The sequence below is a fragment of the Pipistrellus hanaki genome (genome assembly GCF_964339955.1).
Source record: "Pipistrellus hanaki genome assembly, chromosome: X".
Lineage (NCBI taxonomy): Eukaryota > Metazoa > Chordata > Mammalia > Chiroptera > Vespertilionidae > Pipistrellus > Pipistrellus hanaki.
The window spans coordinates 73215029-73242664 of record NC_140524.1 but is presented as its reverse complement, the minus strand read 5'-3'; the positions used below and the strand labels follow the sequence as shown (position 1 = coordinate 73242664).

The 27636-nt window shown below is 39.0% G+C and overlaps 1 protein-coding gene across 1 annotated transcript in view; it reads left to right on the top strand.

Annotated features, from left to right (window-relative positions):
• Window positions 1-27636, top strand: part of HEPH (hephaestin) — a 92277-nt gene that overhangs the window by 53077 nt on the left and 11564 nt on the right. The window contains exons 13-19 of the mRNA XM_084869810.1: window positions 10990-11200; window positions 12724-12863; window positions 13633-13764; window positions 19260-19366; window positions 20472-20697; window positions 23375-23514; window positions 24337-24499. Coding sequence (XP_084725936.1) covers window positions 10990-11200; window positions 12724-12863; window positions 13633-13764; window positions 19260-19366; window positions 20472-20697; window positions 23375-23514; window positions 24337-24499 — 1119 coding nt within the window. The remainder of the gene's footprint in view (window positions 1-10989; window positions 11201-12723; window positions 12864-13632; window positions 13765-19259; window positions 19367-20471; window positions 20698-23374; window positions 23515-24336; window positions 24500-27636) is intronic.

The window sequence follows — 27636 nt, the reverse complement described above, 5'->3', positions numbered from 1 at the left end:
TTGTCTCAGCTAAAGGCAAATTAGAGCAAAAAGCCGAGGAAGTTCTTTATGGAACAACAGGAGAGAAGTAAGGATGCTGCCAAGGTACAGCACAATTTTTATATCGGCAGAGGGTGGATTTGGCCATGTAGCCCCTTGGACACATAGAGAGTCTATAGATATGGTCCTTGCTTTGGGGTTGGAGAGTGTGAGAGATCCATGAAATGTACAATTAAGCACTTTCCACCTCTGATAATTTGTGAGGATTCCTGCAAACTCCAGTGGTAGTAAGGTATGTGTGTGGAGGGGGTGGGGTGGGGGGAAGGTGCTGTAACAGTTTTAGCCCAAGAAATTGGAACACAGGAACTTCTAGTCCAGGCTCTTTCAGAAACTTGCTGTTTAAATTTGGTCTAATCACTCCCTCTCTCTGAAACTGGATTCCTTATTTTCATTCTCTATCTGTCCCTCTCCCTCCCTCCTTCCTTTTTCTTTTCCCCTTTTCTCCCTGACTTCTTTTTCTTCATCTCCCTCTCCTTCTCTCTGTCTTTCTTTCATTAAGAAACTAGAGGCCTGGTGCACAAAATGCCTGCATTGGGGGGGGGGGGTAGTGTCCCTAAGCCCAGCCTGCACCCTCTTCAATCTGGGGCCCCTGGGGGTATGTCTGATTGCTGGTTTAGGCCCAATCCCTCTCAAAATCTGGGACTACTGGCTCCTAACCACTCATCTGCCTGCCTGCCTGATAGGCCCTAACCACTCTGCCTGCCAGCCTGATTGCCCGCTAACCACTCCCATGCTGGCATGATTGACACCTAACTGCTCACCTGCTGGCCCATCACCCCCAACTACTCTCCCCTGCAGGCCTGGTCACCCCCAACTGTCCTCCCCTTCAGACCTGGTTGCCCCCATCTGCCCTCCTCTGCCAGCCATCTTATGACAATGTGGTAGTGGCCATCTTGTAATGATGTAGGGTGGCCATCTTGTGGCAGCCATCTTGTGACAACCTGGGGACAGCCATCTTGTGCTGACATGGGATGGCCATCTTGTGATGATCTGCAGGCAGCCATCTGGTGATGACATGGGGGCAGCCATCTTGTGATGCAAGGGTGTGAGGGTAAATTTGCATATTGCCTCATTATTATATAGGATTTGACTAGAATGTTTCTTCTGGTTCCATATATGTCTAATAGTTCATATACAGCAGCAATTTCTCTGTGCAATTTCCAGGGTGCATACTTTTTCTAGGCAGTAGATGGCAATAGTGTTTGTAAGGAAAATCTGTCAATTCCATTCATTTACCATTAAACTTTAATTTAGTTCTGTGAATTCCATTCATATTTGGAAAATAAATCTGTAAGCAAAACAAGTATCCTTGACAATTTAGTAATTTCATTCTGGCACTGGTTTTAACAAGCATTTGATATAAAGCCGGTCTCCAAGAAGTCTGGATCCTCATTTTTGTCCATCTATCTAAAATACTTTTTTGGTCCAGGAGAACTGTTAGCAAATTAGAAACAATAGTTAATAGAACTGATAGGAACAACAGAAACAAGTGCTTTTAGTGAGGACTAAAGTGGGGAACTTCTGAATAAGGAACACCTTTTTCTCTATCCTTGGTTCCAAAGCCAGATCCTAGGCTTAATCTCCTTCCTGCAAAATTAGTCAGGCTCTCTAGTCATGTCTATGTGCTACCCCAGGACTTATGCTTACCTTGGACGAATTAAATTATTTTTGTGCCACACTGAGGCCCAAGGATGATGGAATTATATGGCTCAAAAGCATTCTGATCTATTATGGGATAGAGAAGATGTGAATGGATTTATAAGAGTAAAGGCTTTAAAGGTTACTCTTTTACAAGATTCCTGAGTTTCCTTACCAGCAAAAAAACAAAATTCATCTTTGCATTTTCTAGACCTTTCAAACTTTTTAATATTTTTTAAAATATATTTTTATTGATTTTTTACAGAGAGGAAGGGAGAGGGGTAGAGATTTAGAAACATTGATGAGAGAGAAACATCGATCAGCTGCCTCCTGCATACCTCCTACTTGGGATGCTCATGCACCAAGATACATGCCCTTGATTGGAATGGAACCTGGGACCTAGTCCACAGACCAACGCTCTATCCACTGAGCCAAACCAGTTAGGGCCAAACTTTTTATTCTTTCTGAAGAGTTCTTAAATCATAGAATGTTGGAAATTATAGAGCTCCTTTGAGATAATCTCAATCCACTTATCTTACTAACTAGTGACCTATTGCAGAAATATTCCTGCAAGACTTCCAGCTGGCTTCCCTCCTGCCACCGCCACCTCTCCCGCCACCCCCACTGCCCGACCACAGCCACCTCCACCACCACTGCTGCATGCTTGCCTGCTGCTGCCTCTGCCCCCACTGCCTCTCACCACTGCTGCCTCCTCGGCTGTGTGCCTCACCCTGCCCCACCCCGCATGTGCTAAAATGTGCTTTCTCTCCAACAGCCGCAGCGCCTTGCTTTCCACTTTCTCTCCCTCTTCCTTCTATGGTGTCTTCAGTCTTCACTCCTCCCTACCTCCGTGTATGCAAATTAACCACTATCTTTGTTGGGTTAATTTGCATACCTGCTCTGATTGGCTGCTGGTGGGCATGGGTGGTGGGTATAGCGGAGTGATGGTTGATTTGTATATTACTCTATTATTAGATAGGATAGGAGGAAGAGACAGACACTTGAAAGAGGAAAATGCTTTGTTCAAGTTAGACATGTTGGTTCTATCTTTCTTCTCTTTCCTCTTGCCTATTTTCCATCAACTCCTATTAATTCCTCCTCCTAGATGAAATATTGAACCTGAAGTCTCCTTTATTCTGCCCCCTAGGGGCTTTATCTCTGATTAAAACTGAGAGAGATCATCGTCAGTAGCTCTCCACAGACAGGTCAAAAGCATCAAGGTAATGGAAAAGCTAGGACCAGAAACTGGCATGGGGATTCTAGAGAAAGGAGTAGTGATGGAGATTGGTAAATATACATATGTAATTGAGCAGTTTTGCAGATGTTTTAAGTCTTAAAACATCACAAGGGGGGTTCACAATTATATTTAACAAAATAGAGAAACAAATATCCAGGGGGAAAAAATAAGCAAAAATATGTTTTATTAATTTTCAAATATGAGTGAAATCATATGGTACTTGTCTTTCTCTAATTGGCTTATTTTGCTTAGCATGATGTTCTAAAAAAAAAGTGTTTCAGTTGTGTGGGTCTGTTGGTAGTTTTGTATACTCATCTTGCTGTGCTTTAAATTTTAATAAGCCAATATTTTATTTAATAGAAATGACATGTATTTAAAAATATCATACTACATAATATTTAGCAACTCTTCCAATAAACTACTGATAATAAAGCTTTAATATCCAGGAAATTTGGCAAATAAAAAGGGTAGAGTAATGTGTTTTCTCTTTTTTCCTCTGGTCTCTCATTTTTCTTTTTCCTCTTTTATCCGTTCTTTTTTTTTTTATGTCTTTGTTCTTTTTACTCATCTATGCTTTCGCCCTTTCATTTTCTTTCATCCATTTTATCCCATCTTGATATTTGTCTTTTCTTCTTTTTTCATTTTCTTTCTTTATTTTTAAAATTTTTTTAAGTATATTTTTATTTATTTCAGAGAGAGGGGAAGGGAGAGGGACAGAGGGACAGAAAAATCAATGATGAGAGAGAATCATTGATCAGCTACCTCATGCACATCCCCTACTAGGGATTGAAACCACAACCCGGGCATCTGCCCTGATCAGGCATGTGACCTCTCTGTGCATGGGTTGATGCTCAACCACTGAGCAACACCAGCCAAGATTTTTTTTTATCTTTATTTCTTTCTCTTTCCCTTCCTCCTGTTTCCTTTTGTTTGTTTGTTTTTTCCTTTTTCTTCAATCTGTCTTTTCTCTCTCTTTGTCTTTTCATTTTTCTGCCTAACTTATTTAAATTTTCCTTTTTTATTACAATTGCATTTCCCCAAAACATGTATTGGTCTGGGTGCTAGAGATGTGAGAATGAATAAGGCAGCTAACAGTTAGTGTAAAAGGGAGATAGGTATGTAAGCAATATTCATAAGGCTATGATTATGGTATATGTCAAGAGCTATGGTAACACACAGGAAGCTATAACAAATTCTGTGTGACTTTTGAAATAAAGCTTTCCTGGGAAAGCAGACATTCAAACTGACCTTTTAAGAATGAGTAAACTATCACCAGGCAAATAAAGGGGATGGGCATTATAGGAAGTATGAATCATATAGGCAGCGGCTTAGAAACAGCATCTACCTGGAAAATATTGTATAGCCTGGTTTGATTCTCTCTCTTTCTCCCTCTCTCTCTCTCTCTCTCTCTCTCTCTCTCTCTCTCTCTCTCTCTCTCTTTCTCAATATATTTTATTGATTTTTTACAGAGAGGTAGGGAGAAGGATAGAGAGTTAGAAACACTGATGCAAAAGAAATATCAATCAACTGCCTCCTGCACACTCCCTGCTGCGTTTGTGCCCACAACCAAGGTGCATGCCCTTGACCGGAATCAAACCTGAGACCCTTCAGTCCGCAGACCAATGTTCTATCCACTGAGCCAAACCGGTTAGGGCTGATTCAATGTTTCTCAACTCAAGGAAGTATGCTAAAAGTTGTTTGGAATTGTATGGAGGTACTTTCCATTGTTACATAACAGGGAATATGGAAATGGTTATACTGTCATTTAGAGGGCAGGAGTCAGAGATAAGATAGCTTTAAGCAATGAAAAATAATCTCATGCAAAATTGTAACGGCTGCTCTGTTGAGGAATACCAAGAAGTAAGGTTTAAAGGGATGCAGAACAGGAAGTTCTTACAAGAGGAGATGAGAACCCTGCTGATGGGTGGAAGCAATAGGGATAATAAGCAGAGGCAGCGTTAAGGGATGTTTGAGAGAGGTGACAGGATTTACTGAGGTGCTGCACAGAAAGGATGTCTGAGGTTTCTAGCTTGTGCACTAGATGTAATGTCATTAGCCAAGTGAACAAATACAGAAAAGTGTGAGCAGGGTAGTAATATTTTGGTGAAAAATACTCACTAGGGGTATGCTGAGTTTTAAGTTTCTGGTGAAATTCAGGTGGTGTAGGTTTCAGAGTAAAGCTTGAAGGACAAGTCCAGGCTACAAAGAGCAATGTAGGTATTCTCATAGTTCAATTACACACATATTTAAAGTGATAAGAATGAAAACTTAAGACATAATATACATTTAAGAAGTAGGAGGAAAAGAGAAGCCAGGGTAAGGAGACATAAAATAATAGGTCAAAGGGGTAGGAGACTCAGACACCAAGGCAGAAGGGTGTTAAAAAAAAAAGTGGCTTGGACAACAATGTTCATATGAAAAAAAAACAACTCAGATGATGTGTTAGTCCAAGGTCACATGTGTCTTTCCCAAAATGCCTTCTATTTGCTCCCATCTTCTCCATTGATAATCAGAGTTTCTTCTCCACACCAACCCCTGAGGTATGACTTTTGGACAGTGTATACAGACACATTCTTTTGCAAAACATTTATTCACTCAACATATTTATTTCATACCATTCATGTGTTAAGTATAGGGCAGAGGTGTGAAAAATAGACATAATCTTTACTATGAGGGGATATCTGAAATAAACACATAAAATCCATGCATAAAATAATAAGACAATTTCATATCATGATCTATGTCATGAAGGAAATAAAATATAATAATATGATAATATGATTACCTTAGAGAGTATGTTCAGGGAAGACCTCTTTGAAAATGTAACATTTACCCTGAGACCTAAATTATGAGGAAATGGAGCTATATGAAGATATCTGAGCAGAACATTCCAGAGAGATCAGCAAATACAAATGTTCAAAAGTGGGGAAAAGCATGGCTTGTTAAAGGGTCAGAAAGAAGGCCAGTATGTTTGGAATGTAGTGATCTGGGAGAAGACTGCTATGACATGAGGTCATAGAGATTGGCAAGAGATTTTACAAAGTGTTGTAGGGCCTTGTAGACTATTTTAAGGAGTTTGGATTATATTCTGAGTATGAATGGAACATTTAAAGCAAGGGAGCAATGTGCTCTGGATTACATTAGTTAAAGATGATACTGAATCCTATGTGGAGAATTATTAAAGAGGGAAGGAAAAGAAGCAGAGCAGACAATTGGGAGACTATTCATGTTTCAGGTGAGAGGTGATGGTGGCTTTGACTAGGGAAGTGAGATTGAACGTGAAAAGATTATTGTGAAGAGCTGATAAGGTTTACTGATTGACTAGATGTGTAGATTTGGAAGTAAAGGAAATAGAAGAGTTGGGTGTATATATGGAAAGAAAAATAGTATTTTAAATAAACTAGTGGAAATAACTGTTTATGTGGAATCTAAAACAATAATGACAAAAGGGACTTGCAGAAATAGAAACCAAAGGTATGGATGCCTGATGGCAGAGGATGGGTGAAGAAAATGAAAGGAAATATAGTCAATCCTATATAATAAAGAGATAATATGCTAATTAGATTGAACAGCCAAACGACCTTCTGGACAACCTTCTGGATGAAGCTGGGGCTGTAAGGGCTGGCTGAGGCTGGGAGGGACTTCAAGGGCCAGTTGAGGCAGCCGGGGCTGTGAAGGCCAAGCCCTTTGCACGAATTTTGTGAATTGGGCCTCTAGTCTATATATATAAAAAAGCCTAAGTGACTGAACGGCTGAATAATAGTTTGACCGGTTGCTATGACATGCACTGACCACCAGGGGGCAGACAGTCAACACAGGAGCTGCCCCCTGGTGGTCAGTGCATTTCCACAAAGGGTGCACTGCTCAACTGACTGACAGGTGCCAGATGCTGGCGAGAGCAGACTGGTGGTGGTGGTGGCAGGTGCAGCAGAGCTGGGATGAGCAGGAGCAGTGCCCAGCCCAGGCTCCTTTCTGGATGCCTGCCTCTTCGTGCACTACTACATCCCTTGGGAATGTTGGACTACTGGCTTTTGCCCGATCCCCGCAGGCCAGGCTGAGGGACCCCACCTGTTGGAGGGACCCCACTCACTCCACAGACACCCTTTGAGCCTGAGCACCACCCCAGATGTGGCCGGCCAGGGAAGTTGGCTCCAAGGTGTGTCCATCCCATCTCTTCCAGTCCTGCCCAACCTGCCACCTACTAATTAATTTCCTTTCAATGTGCACTGGGCCTCTAGTCCTATCTAATAAAAGAGTAATATGCAAATTGACTGTATCTCTGCTGCACCCACAAGCCACACCCACCAGCAAATCAGGAGCGCGTAGTCAAATTAACCCAACCAAGATGGCTGTGGCCATGGAGTGAGCAGGAGGCTTGGGTTTCCCCAAAAAAGAAGCCAGGTTTCCTGAACACCCTGGCTGGCCCTGGACTCCATTCAAGGCTACAAAGTTTCAATTATAGAAGATAAATCTCAACAAAAATGGGGGCAGCCGTGGAGCTGGAGAGAGCAGGAGGCTTGAGTTACCCCTGGAGATGGAGGAAGCCAAGCTTCTGCAGCCCTGGCCTGCCTTGGCCTCCGCTCAAGGATACAAAGTTTCAATTCTAGAAGATAAATAAATCCCAACAAAAATGGCTGCGGCCCTGGAGCGAGCTGAAGACTTGGCTCTACTTAAGGCTACAAAGTTTCAATTATAGAAGATAAATAAACCCCAGATACCAGGACCTCCACTTGGATTGCCAGGGGGTGTGGCCAGCCTGCAAACCAACACAGGCCCCTTGCCCAGGCTGCCCCTCAGGAGAACCCCTACCGTGATCTGGGACACCCTTCAGGGCAAACCAGCTGGCTCCCACCCATACACCAGGCCTCTATCCTATCTAATAAAAGAGTAATATGCAAGTTGATCATCCCTCCAACACACAAGATGGCTGCCCCCATGTGGACACAAGATGGCCATCAGGGGAGGGAAGTTGGGAGGGACCAGGCCTGAAAGGGAGGGCAGTTGGGGGCAATCAAGCCTGGAGGGAAGGTCAATTTGGGGGAACAGTTGGGGGGTAGAGCAGTTGGGGGGGGGGGACCAAGCTGCAGGGGAGGGCAGTTAGGGGTTACCAGGCCTGCAGGTGAGCAGTTAGGCATCAGCCAGGCTGGCAGGGGAATGGTTAGGGGGTGATCAAGCTGGCAAGCAGAAGCAGTTAGGGGCAAACAGGAAGGCAGGCAGGCGAGCAGTTGGGAGCCAGCAGTCCTGAATTGTGAGAGGGATGTCCCATATTGGAGAGGGTGCAAGCTGGGCTGAGGGACACCCCCCATGCACGTATTTCATGCACTGAGCCTCTAGTAATATTATAAATCTTTATGGTGATAGATTAATAAATATAATAGATTAATAGAATTATAAAGTAAAAAAATGGCAAATCACTGTTGTACACCTAAAACTAATATAATTATTATATTATATATAAACTACACTTAAAGAAAAAATATAAAGCAGCACTCAGTGCTCAATCATGTGGTTTAGATGAAAAAAATGTCAGGAGTAGAAAGGCCAGTGATACCAAGGTCAATGTGGGCCAGAATAGCCATGGAGGGCTTCCTTGGAAGAGATGAATGATGAATTTAGTTTTAGAGAACGAGTGAGCTCTCAGAGATATTTATTAGTAGTTTAGGAAGTAAATTCTAGAAAGGGAGTAACAACATAAGTGAAAATTCCAACAAAGTAACAAGATATGTGAGAGGGGAAGTCAGGAAAGATTTAGTTGGAGTCCTGGTTGAATTTGGAATAAAATGGGAAGTAGGATTGGGTTTATAGTTTGAAGCCAGCTCATAGAGGCCTTTACAAGTCAAGAAGAAGAGTTTGTAGTGATAAGATAGGCAATGGGCAACAAGGAAATAATGAAAAAACATTATAAGAAAGTTAGCTTCTTTTTTTAAATATATTTTATTGATTTTTACAGAGAGGAAGAGAGAGGTATAGAGAGTTAGAAACATCGATGAGAGAGAATCATCGATCAGCTGCCTCCTGCACACCACCTACTGGGGATGTGCCCGCAACCAAGGTACATGCCCCTGATCGGAATTGAACCCGGGACCTTTCAGTCCGCAGGTAGACGCTCTATCCACTGAGCCAAACCAGTTTTAGCAGAAAGTTAGCTTTTTCTGCTTAACATTCTGTGTCCTTGACATAGAAACCTGGAACTTGAAATCAGGTTCAGGCATCTCCACAACTTAGACACATAAGACTTACATCCGGGGGGGGGGGGGGGGGGGCGGGGTGGAGACGCACGCAATGGTAAGATATGTACACAGATAATAATTTAATTTTTAAAAATTAAATTAAAAAAAAAAGACTTACATCAAATATTTCATTGTAAATACCTAGGTAAGGCCATTTCAAATCTCTGGTGTAAATATCCTTGTGATTAAGAAGTTCTTTTTATTTTAATTATATTTATGGGTGTAAGTAACATGGTTAATTACATTACATAAGTTTCAGGTGTACTGCCTTATAATACATCTGCATACTCCATTGTGTGCTCATCACCCATAGTCTAGTCTCCCTCTGTCACCATATATTTGACCCCCTTTACCCTCTTCATCTTATATCTCCTTTTCCCTCTAATAACCACCATAATGTTGTCTGTGCCTGTGAGTTTGTTAGTTGCTTTTTGTTTTTATATCTAACATATAATAAAATAGTTCTTGTCATTTCCATCTGATTTATTTCACTAAGCAAGAAGTTCATTTTTATATATCAATTCAAGCTCATCTTTATTTATTTGCTACTTTGTAGAAAAGGTATACGAGTAATTGGTCAATGCCTTCCTTGGAATAATAATTATTACAGCTTTATTTACTTATTTATAGCTTCGCTGATTGAATGTTTACTATATTCCGTGCTAAGCAATGTATAAATACTATTGTGTTTAATTCTATAACAACCCAATGAAGTCACTAAAATTATACCCATTTTACCATAAGGGAACTTAAACATACTTACAGAAGCTTAAAAATTGCTGAAACTGGTTTGGCTCAGTGGTAGAGCATCGGTCTGCGGACTGAAAGGTCCCGGGTTCGATTCCGGTCAAGGGCATGTACCTTGGTTGCGGGCATATCCCCAGGAGGGTGTGTGCAAGAGGCAGCTGATTGATGACTCTCTCTCATCGATGTTTCTAACTCTCCCTTCCTCTCTGTAAAAAATCAATAGAATATATTTTTTTTAAAGAAGCTTAAAAAATGCTTCAAGGTTATATAGCTAATGTGTCAGATAAGGTGACCAAATATCCTAGTTTGCTAAGAACCGAGGAGTTTCCAGGGATATGAGACTTTTAGAACTAAAACTAGCAAAGCCCTGAATAAATGGGGCGGAGCTGGCTATTCTTGTGGCAGTTTAGTTTTTTTGTTGCTGTTGTTGTTGATGCTGTTATTATCCTCAATGGATGAGTGAGGATATTTTCCCATTGATTTTCAGAGAATGGGAGAGAGGGGAGAGGGAAGATGGGAGAGAAAGAGGACAGAAAGAGACACAATAATTGGTTGCCTCCCACACTCAACCAGTCTGAGTGCAGGGATCAAACCTTAAACCCAGGTATATGCCCTTGACCTGAATCAAACCCACAACCCTCCAGTGTGTAGGCCAATGCTCTAACCCACATGTGTCAAACACAAGGCCCGCGGGCCAAATCCAGCCCGCCAGGCCTTGCAATGTGGCCCGCACCGCGCTGTCATCACTGCACTCCGCTGTCAGTTTATGACATTGTCAGTTTATGACTGTTCAGTAAACCATTCGGCCCGCAATTTAGGCTGGATTTTAGATTTTGGCCCCTTCTCTGATTGAGTTCGACACCCCTACCAAGTAACACCAACCAGAGCTTTAAACCCAGGCAGTATAGATTTAGACCTAGAACTCTTAATCTCTATGCTCATTGCTCTCATTACACTTGTAATAATTTTTATGTAATGCATAAATTAATCTTATCTGAATCTACTCATTCTCTGCAGTATGCCTAGAGAGAGGCAGGGAATCCCCTGCACTTCACAAGGGTATTCTGATTCAAGATTTTCTCTTTCTTCCTTTCTCAGGGATATTTGAGATTTACTGCCAAGCAGGCAGCCATAGAGAAGCAGGGATGAGGGCAATCTATAATGTCTCCCAGTGTCCCGGCCAAGCCAGCTCTCGCCAACACTATGAAGCTGCAAGAATCTACTACATCATGGCAGAAGAGGTGGAGTGGGACTACTGCCCTGACAGGAGCTGGGAACTGGAATGGCACAACCAGACTGAGAAGGACAGGTAAGTCTTCAGAAAATAGAGATTCTAGACAATTTTACAGAGGAGGATACTGAAATTCTAAAAGAAGGAAACTTACCTAAAGCCACCTGATAAGATACTAGCAAATCTGGTGCAGGGACTAAAATGCAGGTAAAGTAGAACTCATTACTTTTTCTATATTGCTATACTTCAGGGCTGAAGTAAAAAATATTACCCACAGCCTCGTGTTCTTAATCTTTGCCTCCTTTCCTCTTGTTAGCACCCCTGCTGGGACTTAAATTTTATAGAAAATTTACTCAAGGAACTGAATATCTCAAGGTCAGCTGTTCCTTGACAAAATGTCATTATGGTACAGGCTCAGCTGTATAGCAAGAAAAAATAGAGTGGCTTAAATAAGTTAGAATTTTATTTCTTGCTCACATAATAGTATAATCATGAGCAGATCAGGGCCTATAGATGAATTAGTCACATATAAAACTTGCTTTCATCTCTGGAATTAAGATGCCTCTTCCCATTATAATAATTCCCATATATCAAGTAAGGGGATGGAAGTCCAAGGAAAGCAGTATTTTCTGTAAGGCAATGACCTGGAAGTTGTGTATATCACTTTCTCTCATACCCCATTATCCTAAACTTACTTATATGGCTATACCCAGCTGCAAGAAAGTTAGGGAAATGTGATCTCTGGTTTGACAGCCATGTGCTCAGCTAAAACCTAGGTGGAGAATAGAAACTGAGGTATAGTTTCACAATTTCCAATACAGTTTATTTTTTGTACTCTCACTACCCTTTGCCAAGTCTTGCTCTGTATGTTGATTATTAAAGGTTGAAGTTTATTTGCTACCTTGTTCTGCAGCCTAGAAAAAAGTGACTTCATTTTCTGAGCCTTGGTTTACTTATCTTTAAAGTGATGTGGTATACTTGAAATAACTTGACTGGAAGGAGGTAGGGAAGGAGCAACAGACTTGAATCCAAATTCTGGCTCCCTTTCTGGCTGACAGTATCAATTAAGATACATTCTGTCAAGTCTGGATCACGGAATCCACCTCTGGAACATACCTACCTCACCAGCCTATTGGTAACGCCAAATGATAAAATAATGATAAATATCTTTGTAAACATGAAAGCATTCTATAAGGAGAAATCTGTCAGATTCCTACTTCTTCCTATCCCTCTAGCAGCAGAAGCAGTTAGTATTTTCCTACCACATGTACCTTGTTCTTTTGTTAAATTAATTTCATCTAAGGCATCATCAAGACTAGAGCTGGAGACCAAGGCTTCTGATTGTTATCCCAGTGTTCTTGTCATATATATTTTACTACATATTCATATCTGGATGATGGCAAATAAGAGAACATAAATAGATATTGAAATCTACCATCTATAATTGCATGTATGCAGCCAATGTGGTGGGAATCTGATATTAGAAGAAATAGGCCCCCTCCTTCTACTATCTGTGACATGAACTTGGATCTGATCTCACTCCCCTATGGTCTTGAGGAACTGAAAACCAGGTACTGACACTATTCTTTGGAACCTTCTAGTTATGGTCACATCTTTCTGAGCAATGAGGATGGGCTACTGGGTTCCAGATACAAGAAAGCCATATTCAGGGAATATACTGATGGTACATTCAGGATCCCTCGGCCAAGGACTGGACCGGAGGAGCACTTGGGAATCCTAGGTAATGGAATTCCACTTTCCTCCTAGTGTCTACAATACTGTGCTATTCCTAGAGGGGTTAAGTCTCATTGGTAAGGACTCCCAATCCCCATTATCAGTTTTTCTTTATGATGTTCTACACCTATAGTCATATTTTATAAATCAACCATGAAAATAGGCAATCAAAGGGGGGAATTTATGAATTTCTGCTGCAACATGAACCAGGTTTTCTCAGGTATCTAATCTAGAGATCTTTTAAGGTGATAAATTTTTTTCCCCATGCTAAAGGAGGAGGAATGTAGGATATCAAATAGTAGGGGGGGGAAATGGTGTAGGAAACCAGTATTAGCCTTGTTCCCCAGTTTAATTATTGCCACAGTTTCTTCACTTTTGTGGGAGCCAATGAGTTTCCTCATTCTTGTCCTTTCACATAAGGGATCCACTGGCTTTTTAAGAGAGCCCAGCAAACTCTCACTCCTAATTAACAATTATACAGAGCCACGATTCTCTAGAAACTTGCAGTATTATTTAGAGAGAGCTGGGAAGGGAAAATTGGAGGCACAGCTCTGTTGATGAAGTACTTTCATCCTATGGGTAGCAGTATCAGTTTAAGGGCTTTTGAATTTAAAAATTAAGCTATTCATTACTTTCAATCTCAGAAAGACCCTTTTTTAGGGCAAACCCTTAATTCTAGGGAGCTCCTATTTACTATATATCCCTTTCTTTAAATGCCTTTAATGTCCCTGTTCCACTACTCCACTAATGAGACTTCCTTCTTTTACATATAATAGGTCCACTTCTCAGAGGAGAGATTGGTGATATCCTAACTGTGGTATTCAAGAATAATGCCAGCCGCCCCTATTCTATACATGCCCATGGAGTGCTAGAATCTAGTACGGACTGGCCCCTGGCTGCTGAGCCTGGTGAGTGGGAACATTACCTATTTACCGTGGATGATATGTGAAGGAAAAGAGAATGTGCAGCACTTCTTCAGCCCTCTGTCTTGCTCCTTTAAATTATGCTCCTAGAGAACTGAAACAGAAATATTATCCAGGACTAACTGCACCCTGAGGTTGTCTCTTTAAAATACTCATTCCCTAGTCTTAGAACAGACTACTTTGGGTTTTTTTATTTTTTTCATCAGTTACTCTCAACACTGGTTATACATGGAACCTTATACTAGCCTTAACTATGAATGCAGATGGAGCTTCTAATCCTCTCTAAATCTGAACTTAACCTTGGATATAGTATGAGCTTCTAATCATGGGTAGAGGGTTACCTGTCTCAGACCTCAAATTGATCCTTAACCCAAGCCATAAGATAAAGTTCTTGTCCCATTAATAAAGACTGAATCTTAACCCCAGTAACATATTAAGCTCCTGATATTAAATGTAGGGAAACCATAATCTTGACCACATTTTCTTCCTTCCATTCATTCATTGAATAAATACTTATTGGAAGCCTACTGGGCTACTGGGCACAGGAAGAATTCTAGAAGGGGTGACTGCGGTAGGAAATAGTACTTGTTCTTACTCTTAAAAAACTTGGGCTATTATCACAGAGAGGTAAGTAAACTGGTAATTATAATTCAGTGTTTTAAGTGTTAAGTAGGGATTTTTTAAGTGTTGTAGGGAAGTGTAAAATAGTTTACCTGATATAATGCTTGGATTGTCAAAGATGGCTTCCCAAATAGGTGAGATCTCAGCTGAGATCTAAATTATTAGTTCTCAAATTTTACCATGCATCAGAATCACCTGGAAGGCTTGTTAAACAATAGATTTCTAGAATCAATACCAGAGGCTCTTATTCAGTAGGTTTGGGATGGGGCTCAAGATTTTGCTATTTCAAATTTCAAAGTGATTTTGATGTATCTGAATTAGGAACTTATACTTTGAGAACCACTGATTGGAAGGTTAAGTAAGAAGCCTACAATTCAAGGAATTGTGTATGAGAAAAGCAGGCAAAATTGTAATAAGCTTCAGATGTAGGGAATAGCCAGTAGTAAGAAAGATGAAGGTTTGAGTTGAGGAAAGGGGATAGACTCTAAAAAGATCAATGAGGTAAAATAAGCAAGGTTTGGTGATTAATTGGATATTGAAGATGAGAAAGAGGATTCTTGAATAAAATTCATGGCTTTGGAAGAAAATTCTGAAGTGGTACCCAGGGTTTTGGCTTGGCAACCAGGTAAATATTGATACCGTTCACCAAGATAGAGTACATGGGGGTAGGTAGGGAATATGAGTGAAGATATAGGAGATTGGATGATCATGAGTTTACTTTGGCATTTGTTGAATTTGAGATGTCTGCAAAGCAACCGATATAGATATCTAAAAGACATAAAGCTCTGGAGCTCAAGAAAAAAGGTATGATCTGAAGTGATGAGGTGACAGGCATCAATATTTAAGTAGTAAATGAAGGCAAGGAAATGAACACAGTGACCCTGGAAGAGTATATTAAGAATCTTAGAGTAACACCCAGAGGAAGACTAATATTTAATGTACTAATTTTTTTAAAAACCACATGATCTCACTCATATGTGGAATATAATGAGCAAAATAAACCAATAAAGAAAATAGATCCAGAGACATAGAAGCATGGAACAGAATCTCAGAGGGAAGGCCAGGGGTGGGGTGAGGGATGGGAAGAGATCAATCAAAGAACTTGTATGCATATATAAGCATAACCCTTCCACATAAACAATAGGGTGGTGAAGGCCTGGGACTGGGGGTGAGTAGGTGGGATAGAAGAGGTTAATGAGGGGGAGGGGGAAAGGGAGACATTTGCAATGTTTTCAACAATAAATATTTAAAACAAACAAGCAAATAAATACTGTAAATAGGTAAGCCTGAGCCCTGACCAGTTGCTCAGTAATTAGAGCATTGGCCCACGCACCAAAGGGTCTCAGTTTAATTCCTGGTCAAGGGCACATATCTGGGTTGCAGATTCAATCCTGCTGGAGACAACCAATTAATGTTTCTCTCTCTGCCCCTCCCATCCTTCCACTCTCTCTAAAAATAAATGGAAGAAATAGCCTCAGGTGAGGATTAACAGCAACAGAAGTAATTGTGCAAGGCTGCAGTTAGGCCTTTACCTATGTTGCCATCTTGGTTTCTCCCTCTCCTGCTGGCCATCTTGTGTCCACATAGGGGCAGGATCTTTGACCACATGGGGGCAGCCATCTTGTGTGTTGGAATGATGGTCAATCTGCATATTATTCTTTTATTAGATAGGATAGTACTGGAAGTCCTAGCCACAGCAATCAGACAAAAAGAAAACATAAAAGGCATAATTATTCACAGATAACATGGTACTGTACATAGAAAATCCTAAAGACTTCACCAAAAAAACTACTAGATTTAATAAATGAATTCAGCAACATAGCAAGATATAAAATTAACACCCAGAAATTGATGGCATTTTTACACACCAATAATGAATTTTCAGAAAGAGAAACTTAAAAAGCAACCAAACAACAACAAAATCCCAGTTACCATTGCAACAAAAAAATTAAGATTCTTAGAAATAAACAACCAAGGTAAAAGATCTGTATGAGGTTTTTTTTCTTTCTTGTTTGTCCATGTGTTTCTTTCAGTTTTATATCTCACATATGAGCAAAATCACATGGTTCTGAATTCTTTCTGACTTATTATGCTTAGTATGATATTTTCAAGATTCATCCATGTTGTTGCAAATGACAATATTTAATATTTTCTTATGGCTGAGTTGTATCCATTTTATATAATTACCACATCTTCTTTATCCAATCATCTATGGAAGGATACTTAAGTTGTTTCCATGTTTTGGCCACTGTGAATAATGCTACAATGAACATAAGAGTGCATATATTTTGCAAATAAATGTTTTCAAATTTTTCATGTAGATACCCAGAAGATGGGTGGCTTTGTCATGTGGTACCTCTATTTTAAATTTTTTGAGGAACCTAACTACTGTTTTCCATAGTGGCTATACCAGTTTACGTTTCCACCAGCAGTAAGTAAATGAGTGTTCCTTTCATTCCACAACCTCTCCAACATTTGTTATTGTCTTATTGATAGTAGCCATTCTAACAGGTGTGAGGTGGTATCTCATTGTAGTTTTGATTTATATTCTCCTAATAGCTAATGAAGTTGATTATCATTTAATATATCTGTTGGCCATTTGTATGTCTTCTTGAGAGAAGTGACTTTTCAGGTACTCTGCCCAGTTTTTAATTGGGTTGTTTATTGATTTGTTTAGTGTTGAGTGGTATGTGTTCTTTATATATTTTGGATTTAAACTCCTTATGAGAGCCATTGTTTGCATATATCTCTTCCCATTTTATTAGTTGCCTTTTTGTTTTGTTGGCAGTTTCCTTTGCTGTACAGATCTTTTTAGTTTGATATAGTCTCATTCATTTATTTTTGCATTTATTTCTGCATTTATTTCCCTTGCCTTTGGAGTCAAATTCATAAAATCCACTATAAGACCGAGGTCCATAAGTTTAGTATCTATGTGTGTTTTTTTCTATGTAGCTTTTGTTTCAGGTCTTATATTTATTTAGTTGTTTCATATTTTAGTTAAGTTTTGTATATGGGGACAAAATGTAGTCTAGTTTCATTCTTTTCAGGTGGCTTTCCAATTTTCCCAACACCATTTACTGAAGAGTTTTTTTTTATACTTTGTAACTCTTTTACTCTTTTGTTGAAAAGTATTTGCCCATATACATGGGATCTAAATTCTGTTCCATTGGTGTTTAGTTAGGTCTTTTTTTCTGTCAATATCATGTTGTTTTTATTATTGTCGCTTTGTAGTATAATTTCAAGTCAGGAAGCACGATACATCTGGCTTTGTTCTTTTTTCTCAAGATTGCTTTGGATATTTGAGGTCTTTTGTGGTTCCATACAAATTGGTGATTTTTTTAAATCCTTACACAAGGATATGTTGTTATTTTTATTGACTTTAGAGAGAGGAAGAAAGCCAGAGTTGGCAGGGGGTTAGTGAGGGATGACCAAACGATGGAACAGCAGGCTGCATGGGGCAACCAGGCCAGCAGGGGTGTTAGTGAGGGATGACCAAATGACTGAACAGCAGGCTGTGTGGGGTGACCAAGCCAGCAGGGGAAGCAGTTAGGGGCAACCAGTCTGGCAGGAGGGGCAGTTGGAGGTGACCAGGCCAGCAGAGATGCAAATGGGCGTGACCAGGCTAGCAGGGGGGCAGTGAGTGATGACCAGACTGGTGCAGGGTAGTTAGGGGCAACCAGGCTAGCAGGAAGGGCAGTTAGGGGCAACCAGGCCAGCAGGCAGAGGAGTTATGGGTGATCAGGCTGGCGAGGGGGGGGCAGTTAGGGGCGATCAGGCAGACAGGCATGTGAGCAGTTAGGAGCCAGTGGTCCCAGATTGTGAGAAAGATGTCTGACTGTCAGTTTAGGCCCTATATCCAGGATCGTGGATTGGGCCTAAACCATTAGTCAGACATCTTCCAAGGGGTCCCAAATTAAAGAGGGTGCAGGCTGGGCTGAGGGGACCCTCCCCCATCCCCGTGCACAAATTTTGTGCACCAGGCCTCTAGCATCTTGATAAATCTGTTTTAAAAAGTACAATAATATTCCATCAGTCAGAGGGGAAGACTTGAACACAGAGAAACATATTGGGAGGTTTTCTAATAGTCCAATTGAGAAAAACAAGGGCCTACATTAGAGTATGGATATTAAGAATTAGAAAGAGGAGGTTATGGCTATAAAATATATTGTAGAGGTATAATTGATAGGCTTTACCATTTGGTTGAATGATTCATGCATGAAGGTAGGGATACAAAGAAGACTGAAGTTTTGAATCTGGGTAGCTAGGATGCTTTTTGTATCTTTTCTAGACACTGGGAGCACAGAATTACTAACAGCATTTTTTCAAAAGAAGATGAGTTTATAACAATTTTAGCTTTTTGTGTACTGTCAGGATAATCTTCAAAAGATGCCCGGGAATCTAATTGAAAATGTCAGATCGAAGCTTAATGGCAAGAGAAGTCTAAGTATTTAAGAATTATGAATACATAGATAATAATTGATATCAGAAAGGCAGATAATAATTTCCATGGAGAAACTATGAAAAAATAGACGAAGACTGTAGACAGAGCCTTCGAGGAGGCAGCAAGAAAAGAACAAAGCAGAGCCAAAGAAGGGAGGACATTATAAGCAGAGAGAACAATAGCAGAGCTGCTTTACTAGATGATTGGACCTAGGCCCTTAAGGACAGGATTAGTAGAAGAGAGGCTGATGTTGTTCCATGAAGGAGAAGACCAAAGTCACACAAAATAAAATGGAGGCTGGTATAAAAATGACAGAGAATAATCTTAAAGGTTTTGCGACTTAGCCACTTAGGAAGACTAGGGAGTTGTGAGAAATTTATGACCTGGTCCAACTAAAGGTCCATATTACCTTTCCTAGGTGAGGTTCTCACTTACAAATGGAACATACCAGAAAGATCAGGCCCAGGACCCAATGATTCTGCTTGTGTTTCCTGGATTTATTATTCTGCAGTAGATCCTATCAAGGTAAATACAATGTTGGCTTCCTAAAGGTGAGTCTCACAAATGGGCAAACTGACTGACAAAAAGAAGCTATTAATGGGTATAATAAAAAAGCCCATCACTGAAATACTAAGGTCTGGGGTTTTGGGAAAAGTTCCTTAAATACTTGGCTTATTTTAATAGACAGGGGAAGGAATTAAGGAAATAGATAACATCACATGTTTGCCATGAACATTTTCTTTCTTGATTCTTCTTCTTGGATTTTATAAGCTCTCATTTAAAAAGCCTAGGATTTCTTGTTAAAAAAAAAAAAAAAGTGGGGCTATAGCCTCAAATTTTGTTTAATCCTTCCTTTGGAGTGACTTTAGAAAAGTCATTCTGCTTTTGTGTCCTCATCTGGAAAATGGGTTAATGAATCTAGCCACCAATCTACAACCAGATCTCATCAATCATTTATTGAGAGACTATTACATTTTTAACATTTTACTTGGTGCTTTAAATGATATAAATGTAAGATAGAGTTCCCATATTCAAAGAGTATTATCTATTTTGGGAGACAGATTAATATAAGCTATAATGCTAGCTATATATATATATATATATATATATATATATATATATATATATATATATAGGCCGCTCTTTAAAACCATATAATAGTTATATGTGGGTTCACCAGACAGTGATTACTTCTGCTTGGAGGTGGGGATGAATGAGAGGAAAGCTGGAGAAGGCTACACAATTAATGGAAGTTGCATGTACTTTGAGTCTTGAAAGATACATAATAATATGCCATATGATAGGTGATATGGCAGAGGGGAGGACATTTCAGAAAAAAGAGACAGTATGAGAAAAAGCACTGGGTTTTGAAAGTTCTGGTGGGCTTACAGATCATTGAGTAGTCTAGCCTAGCTAAAACAAAGCTTATGTACAATAGCACACCTTACCTGTGTCCCAAGATATTTATGAGGCTAAATTCAGATAACATACTGAAGATGATTATAAATGTAAGGCATTATGAAGAAGTTCTGAGGACAGAGTGGGCTTGAATGTCAGCTTGGCTTTCTGTACAGCACTGCCACTCAGGAACAACCTCATATTTCCTACTCTCTCTTCCTCCCATTTTCAGGACATGTACAGTGGTTTGGTGGGGCCCTTGGTCATCTGCAGAAAGGGCATCCTGGAACCCAATGGATTAAGAAATGACATGGACCGAGAATTTGCCTTATTATTCTTGATTTTTGATGAGAACAAGTCTTGGTATCTGGATGAGAACGTGGCAACCCATGGGGCCCAAAAGCCAGACCGTATTAACCTACAGGATAAAAATTTCTTGGAGAGTAATAAAATGCATGGTTTGTAGAAGCCCCCATTCTTTATATAGGAGTATCTTATACACCCATTACTATCCAAGGGTACATAATTCCTGAAAAAAGATGGGAAGGTAGGAAGGTGGAATAGAAACAAATGGAAGAAATGTCTCCTACTATTTTATTTATATACACAAAGTAGATATATAGTCTATATTAGATCAGGTGCCAAAAAAGCAGGAGTGCTGACTCTGTAAAGTTTCTGTGGTGACATCAGCATATTTGAACATATTACAGAGGCAATATGGACATTTATGACCTTCAATATATTTGGTGAGCTGGCTGCTGAGAGTTTCTCTGCTTCAAAATCCTGAATTTAGTTTTTCAGTATAATCTTATTTCTTTACTACTCTGGATCTGATATATGGTTTTACAATATACACAGATGGACAGCTTATTTTTTTAGTCTATTTTTAAAAACAAACTTCAATTTACAGATTGAAGAACTGGTGAAGAGAGCCTAAGATAGTAACATACTTGGATTATATTACATACAAGAAAGAGATGGCAGGTTTTTTATGCTTGAGTGGATTTTTTAGGGACATTGTGCATTCAAGCCCTCCATTGTTCTAGAAATATGTGTATCTCTTCAAAAACAATAGGAAATATCAGACAAGAGGGAGAATTTAAGAGCAATGAAATATATTAAGTCATTTCTTACTATCCCTTCTAATGTAATATTCCTTTGACCTGAGCATAATGTTTAGCCTTGTTGGTGACTCTAATGAAATTCAAAAGTAGTATTTCATTGTCACATGAATTCTATTTATTTCTCCTTTATGGATATATGAACAATTCACATTGGAACAGATGTTTCACAAACTATAAAGTGAACTTTATCTCCTGTCAAATCAAAAAAAATAAATTGCTGAGGACAAAAAGGAAGTAATCACAGTTAGATCATATTAGTGCAGGAATTGGGCTAATGCCCATTTCCATCTGCTTGTTTAAATGTTCATTCATCCAAAGTCTTCATATATCAATCAATCTACCTATCTGTCCATCAGGTATTGGTTGAGAACTTTTTGAGTGCTGGCATTGGAGATAAAGTAAAATAATGTAGAGGTCTGAGGGAAAATAGATAATATTATTCCCTTCCCTTTCAGATTCATGAACCAATTCAAAAAGAGAAAGAGATGTTTGAGGTCAAATGTGAACTTATTGAAAAGGTTAATTGGAAAACCGAATTTGGTTCTTCAATTAAGTGGGCTTCCTAATATATAGGTTTGTAATATATAGGTTTTCTATCCTGTCATTAACATATATGGCAAACATTAGCCATCTTTTTTTTTCAGGGACAGAATCTTTTCCACAATGTAATAGTCAATATGTTTGCATCCCTTTGTATGATCAGATAGATTCAAGAGAGAGATTCAGAAAAGGCTGAATTGAGTACATTTAGTGTCGTTGTTGTTGTTTTTCTCAAATTCAATTTGGTGGGGATAAAAGCAGAGGTGGCTGTAAACGTCCCTTTCATTCTTTTCCATCTTGAGATGTAGAATGGAAATTACCTTCCTTCTCTGAGAACATAAGAAGTTGAGGAATGTCTTGGGCATAATCCTGGCAATGTTCATTAACATGACACTGAGTAGTTCATTGTCTTTAGAGCATAGGATGTAGTCTAGGAAGAGGCAGATGATGAAGCCCATGAATTGATATCATTATTAATTTTTTTTAAATGTGACATCTTTTAAAAATATTTATTGTAAGCTAATACGTCTGCTGAGTGTTCTGGGGAGTATAAAGGAACAATAGTACTATATTATTATCATTTCCTGCTTACTAGGAACCTAGAGTCTAGTCGGGGATACAATCTTTCACAAATTAAAGATAAGTAAATAAGACACAATTTCTGATGAGTTCCAAAAAGCAAAACAGACAGTACTAGAGAAGTTCAGAGGTTGAGAGGGTGCAGAAAGTGAGAGGTACCGAAAGGAGCTAATCAAAGAAGTGTTGTGGAGAAGGTGAAGGTTTGATTGGGCTTTGAACAGATGGATAGAAAGAGACAGGGTTTGGGGGAGGGAAGTTCCAAAACATGAGAAGGGACACAAAGAATATGCAAATTGGGACATATGGGGGATGGTGAATAAATTACCTTACTTGAAATACGTTTGTTGGATAATGGGAGATGAATCTGGAAAAATATTTTGAGGCCATACTTTTTTTTTAATAGATTTTATTGATTTTTTTACAGAGAGGAAGGGAGAGGGATAGAAAGTCAGAAACATCCATGAGGAAGAAACATTGATCAGCTGCCTCTTGCACATGCCCTACCAGGATGTGCCCGCAACCAAGGTAGAGATCGAACCCGGGACCCTTGAGTCCGCAGGCCGATGCTCTATCCACTGAGTCAAACCGGTTTTGACTGAAGCCATACTTTAAATGACCATGTTGGCTGAGTTAAGAAGCCATGGGCTTGATCTTTTGGGAAGGAGGGAGGTATTAAAGTATTTTAAACAACAGAAAAGCATTGTCATATTAGTTATTTAGAAGCCCACTCTTATAACACCAATGTGGAAGATAAACTAGAGGGGAACAAATGGAATAGAGATGAGAGCAGTTAGGAGGCTATTGCTATCATCAGAGATAATAGGGACTAGCCCTAGGGCAGTGGCAATGGAAAGTCAAAATGAGAGATATAAGACTTTGTATTCTTTTACAGCCATTAATGGAAAGCTCTATGCCAACCTCAAGGGTCTTACCATGTACAAAGGAGAACGAGTGGCCTGGTACATGCTAGCCATGGGCCAAGATATTGACCTGCACACTGTCCACTTCCATGCAGAGAGCTTCCTCTATCGGGTGAGCTAGAAAGAGGGCTGAGTCCCTCAAGGGTGATTAGTGGAGTGCCTTAAGAGCCACTGAGGAAGAAGGGAATAGCAAAGAACAAAATAATCAGTTAAAAGAGGAGAAATCTTGTACATGGAACATTGGGCTGGAAATTCTACTTTGACTTGTATATCCCAGCATCCCTTCTATCTGAAATAAGTTGCTCATTTATGGAGTAGTGGGATTGAAAGAATAAATATAATTGGTTCTCAGTCAAGGACTCAAGACACAATGAGCTGTTATTGCAAGATCTATGAATTTCAGCCTTGTCTTAGAATCTGAAAATACTTCATGTAAGAATTTCAATTGAGGAGTTTATAACAAAACATGTAGGTTTTGAAGAAGATTTAGTCTTAAGAAAAGGGACAGAGTTGGAGGCATTGATATAAATGTAAAGATCTAGAAGTGCTGAGAAAAGTGATGATATGAAGAATAAACTATTTTGATTTTCATTGCTAAAGAAAATATGTGACTCCTTCCCAGAGTTCAAGACTTAAGCCAGATTCCCCAGATTTCATTCCCAGTTTAGTTCCTCAGAGATAGCTTCACTATCTTTTATTTTGGAATACTTGAAGGATAAGTAGGAGGAGGAAAAAGTCCCTTCTATTGATTTAGTTTGTGTGGGCAGGTTCATTGGGAAGATAAATAAGGTAAACTATTTAAGCTACTCTCTGGTCTATAAATTGGAGTCCCATTTACCTAATGTGTACTTCCAAGCCTACTGATTTTTATAAACTGTGAGGTGATCTCTATACTATCTACCCACTTCCTCTTCACCTCCAATATCTCTTGCAGAATGGAAAGAGCTACCGGGCAGATGTGGTGGATTTATTCCCAGGGACCTTTGAGGTTGTGGAGATGGTGGCCAGCAACCCTGGGACATGGCTTATTCACTGCCATGTTACTGACCATGTCCATGCTGGCATGGAAACTCTCTTTACTGTTTTATCCCAAAGAGGTAAGAACTAACTACCCAAGTTGTGCCATCTTATGGCACTTGTCTAGCCTGTTGAAAACAGATAATGTTAAAAAGTTTTACCTGTTCTTCTAATCCCAGGAGATCCAGAAGTTAAGGCAGCATAAATGTTTTCTCTTCCAATATTTTTTATTCTCCGTTGCCCCCTTGCTCTTGCCTCTAATTTATTTGATACATATTGAGCTCAAATCAATTGAAACTACTTGGGTTTTAGTCATTTATGCTTAATGCAGACTTTCTTACTTTGAAATATATTTATTTTATATATAAATTTATTACTTAAAATTCATTAAAGACAATATTTCAATAAATTTTGTTAAAGACTCCAAATTATAAAAATAAGAAGAAAAATAATTCTAATAATCATCTCTTAGTTGATTTTTCTTGTGTGGATTATGAAAGGCAGTTCTTTATGTCTTATAACAACTCTGTCTAAGGCTGGAAAGAAATAATAGCCTTTGATTACAGTTTATCTCAGACAGAGTTCCTACCAAGAGGAAAAAAGTTTTCTTATGATTTTTTAATGTGGAAAGAGAATAATTGGGGTAGTTTCTTTACCAATAAATCTTTGTTAGTTACCAAGAATGTAGAAAGGTAGGCTGTGTTGGATTATATGCCTTTGAGTCATTAAAGGGTCAAGTCTCTTACTTCTTAAGCCTTTCAATTTGAGTTCAGTTCTTAGCATTATGCCCTTTATAAGAGGCCATATAAAATCTCCTGGGGCCCACATGAATCCAGGAAATTTTTTCTCATGTGCTTTGTTTTAATTTTTTTTCATTTTTTATTAAAATATTATATGTGTACATATCTTACCATTGCCCCACCCCACTCACATACATGTCCTCACCCCCCAGAGTTTTGTGTGAATTGATTATGCTTACATGCATGCACACAAGTCTTTCGGTTGATCTCTTATCTCCCCCATATCGCCCTAACTTTCCCGCTGTAATTTGACATTCTATTTGATATTTTACTATCTCTGTACCTATCATTTTGTTCAAGTTTATAATTTTTTTATTATCCATAAATGATTGAGATCATTTGGTATTTTTATTTCATTGACTGGCTTATTTCACTTAGCATGATGTTCTCCAATTCCATCCAGGTTATTGCAAATGGTGAGAATTCCTTCTTTTTTATGGCAGCATAGTATTCCATTGTGAAGATGTACCATAGTACATCTTTTTAGTCTCTCTTTCTGTAAGTTCACAATTTGTGTATAGAAAGGCCATAGATTACTTGGTGTTAATTTTGTATCCTGCTACATTGCCGAATTCATTTATTAAGTATATTAGTTTTTTGATGGAGTCTTTTGGGTTTTCTTATGTACAATATCATGTCATCTGCCAATAAGGACAACTTTACTTCTTCTTTTCCAATTTGGATGCCTTTTTTTTTCTTCTTGTCTAATTGCAAGGGCTAATATTTCCAGTACTATGTCAAACAGGAGTGGTGTGAGTGGACATCCCTGTCTTGTTACTGTTTTTAGGGGAAATGGTTTTAGTTTTTGCCCATTGAGTATGATGTTGGCTGTGGGTTGATCATATACAGCTTTTATTATGTTGAGGTATGCTCCTTCTATTCCCACCTTGTTGAGAGTTTTTATCAAGAAGGGGTGTTGGATTTCATCAAATGCTTTTTCTGCATCAATTGATATGACTGTAATTTTTAATCTCTCAGTTTGTTTATGTGATGTATCATGTTTATTGATTTGCAGATATTGTACAATCCTTGCATTCCTGGGATGAATCCTACTTGGTCATGATTTATGATCTTTCTGATATACTGCTGGATCTGATTTGCTAGAGTTTTGTTGAGGATTTTGGCATCTATGTTCATGAGGGATATTGGCCTGTAATTCTCTTTCATGGAGTTGTCTTTATCTGGTTTTGGTATTACGGTGATGCTGGCTTCATAGAAGGAGCTTGGAAGTGTTCCTTCTTCTTGAATTTTTAGGAATAGTCTGAGGAGGATAGGTTTTAGTTCTTCCTTGAATGTTTGTTAAAACTCTCCTTTGAAGCCATCTGGCCCCAGGCTTTTGTTTGCTGGAGTCTTTTTGATGACTGCTTCAATTTCTTCCATAGTTACTGGCCAATTGAGCTGTTTGGATTCTTCCTGATTGAGTACTGGAAGGTTATGTTTTTCCAGGAATCTGTCTATTTCCTCCAGGTTGTCTAGTTTGTTGGAATAGAGTTGTTTGTAGTATTTTTTAACAATCCTTTGTATTTTGGCGGGGTCTGTTGTTATTTCACCTCTTTCATTTCTGATTTTGTTTAATTGGGTCCTCTCACTTTGCTTTTTGGTGAGCCTGGCTAGAGGTTCATCAATCTTATTTATCCTTTCAAAGAACCAGCTCTTGGTTTTGTTGATCTTTTGTATTGTTTCTTTGGTCTCTGTCATTCATCTCTGTTCTGATCTTAATTATTTCCTTTCTTCTTTTTACACTGGGCTTTTCTTATTGCTCTCTTTCTAACTCTTTGAGTTGTAGGGTTAGGTAATTTATTGGCATTGTTTCTTGTTTTTTGAAGTAGGCTTGTAGAGCTATGAAATTCCCTCTCACGACTGCTTTCACTGTGTCCCATAGATTTTGGATTGTTTTGTTTTCATTGTCATTTGTTTCCAGGATGTTTGTTATTTCTTCCTTGATCTCTCTGGTAAACCAGTTATTGTTTAATAGCATGCTATTTAGTCTCAATGTGTTTGATTTCTTTGGATTGTTTTTATTGTAGTTGATTTCAAGTTTTATGCCACTGTGATCTGAAAAGATGCTTGATATGATTTCTATCTTCTTGAATTTGGAGAAACTTTGCCTATGTCCCAACATATGGTCTATCTTTGAAAATGACCCATGTGCACTTGAGAAGAATGTATATTCTGTTGCTTTGGGGTGAAATATTCTGAAGATGTCAATTAATTCAATATGATCTAGTGAGTCATTTAATATTGATGTTTCTTTGCTGATTAGAGTATTTGTCCAATGATGATAGTGGGGTATTAAAGTCCCTTACTATGATTGTATTGCTGTCAATCTCTCCCTTGAAATCCCCCAGAAGTACTTTTATGTATTTGGATTCTCCTGTATTGGATGTGTATATGTTTACCAGAGATATTTCTTCTTG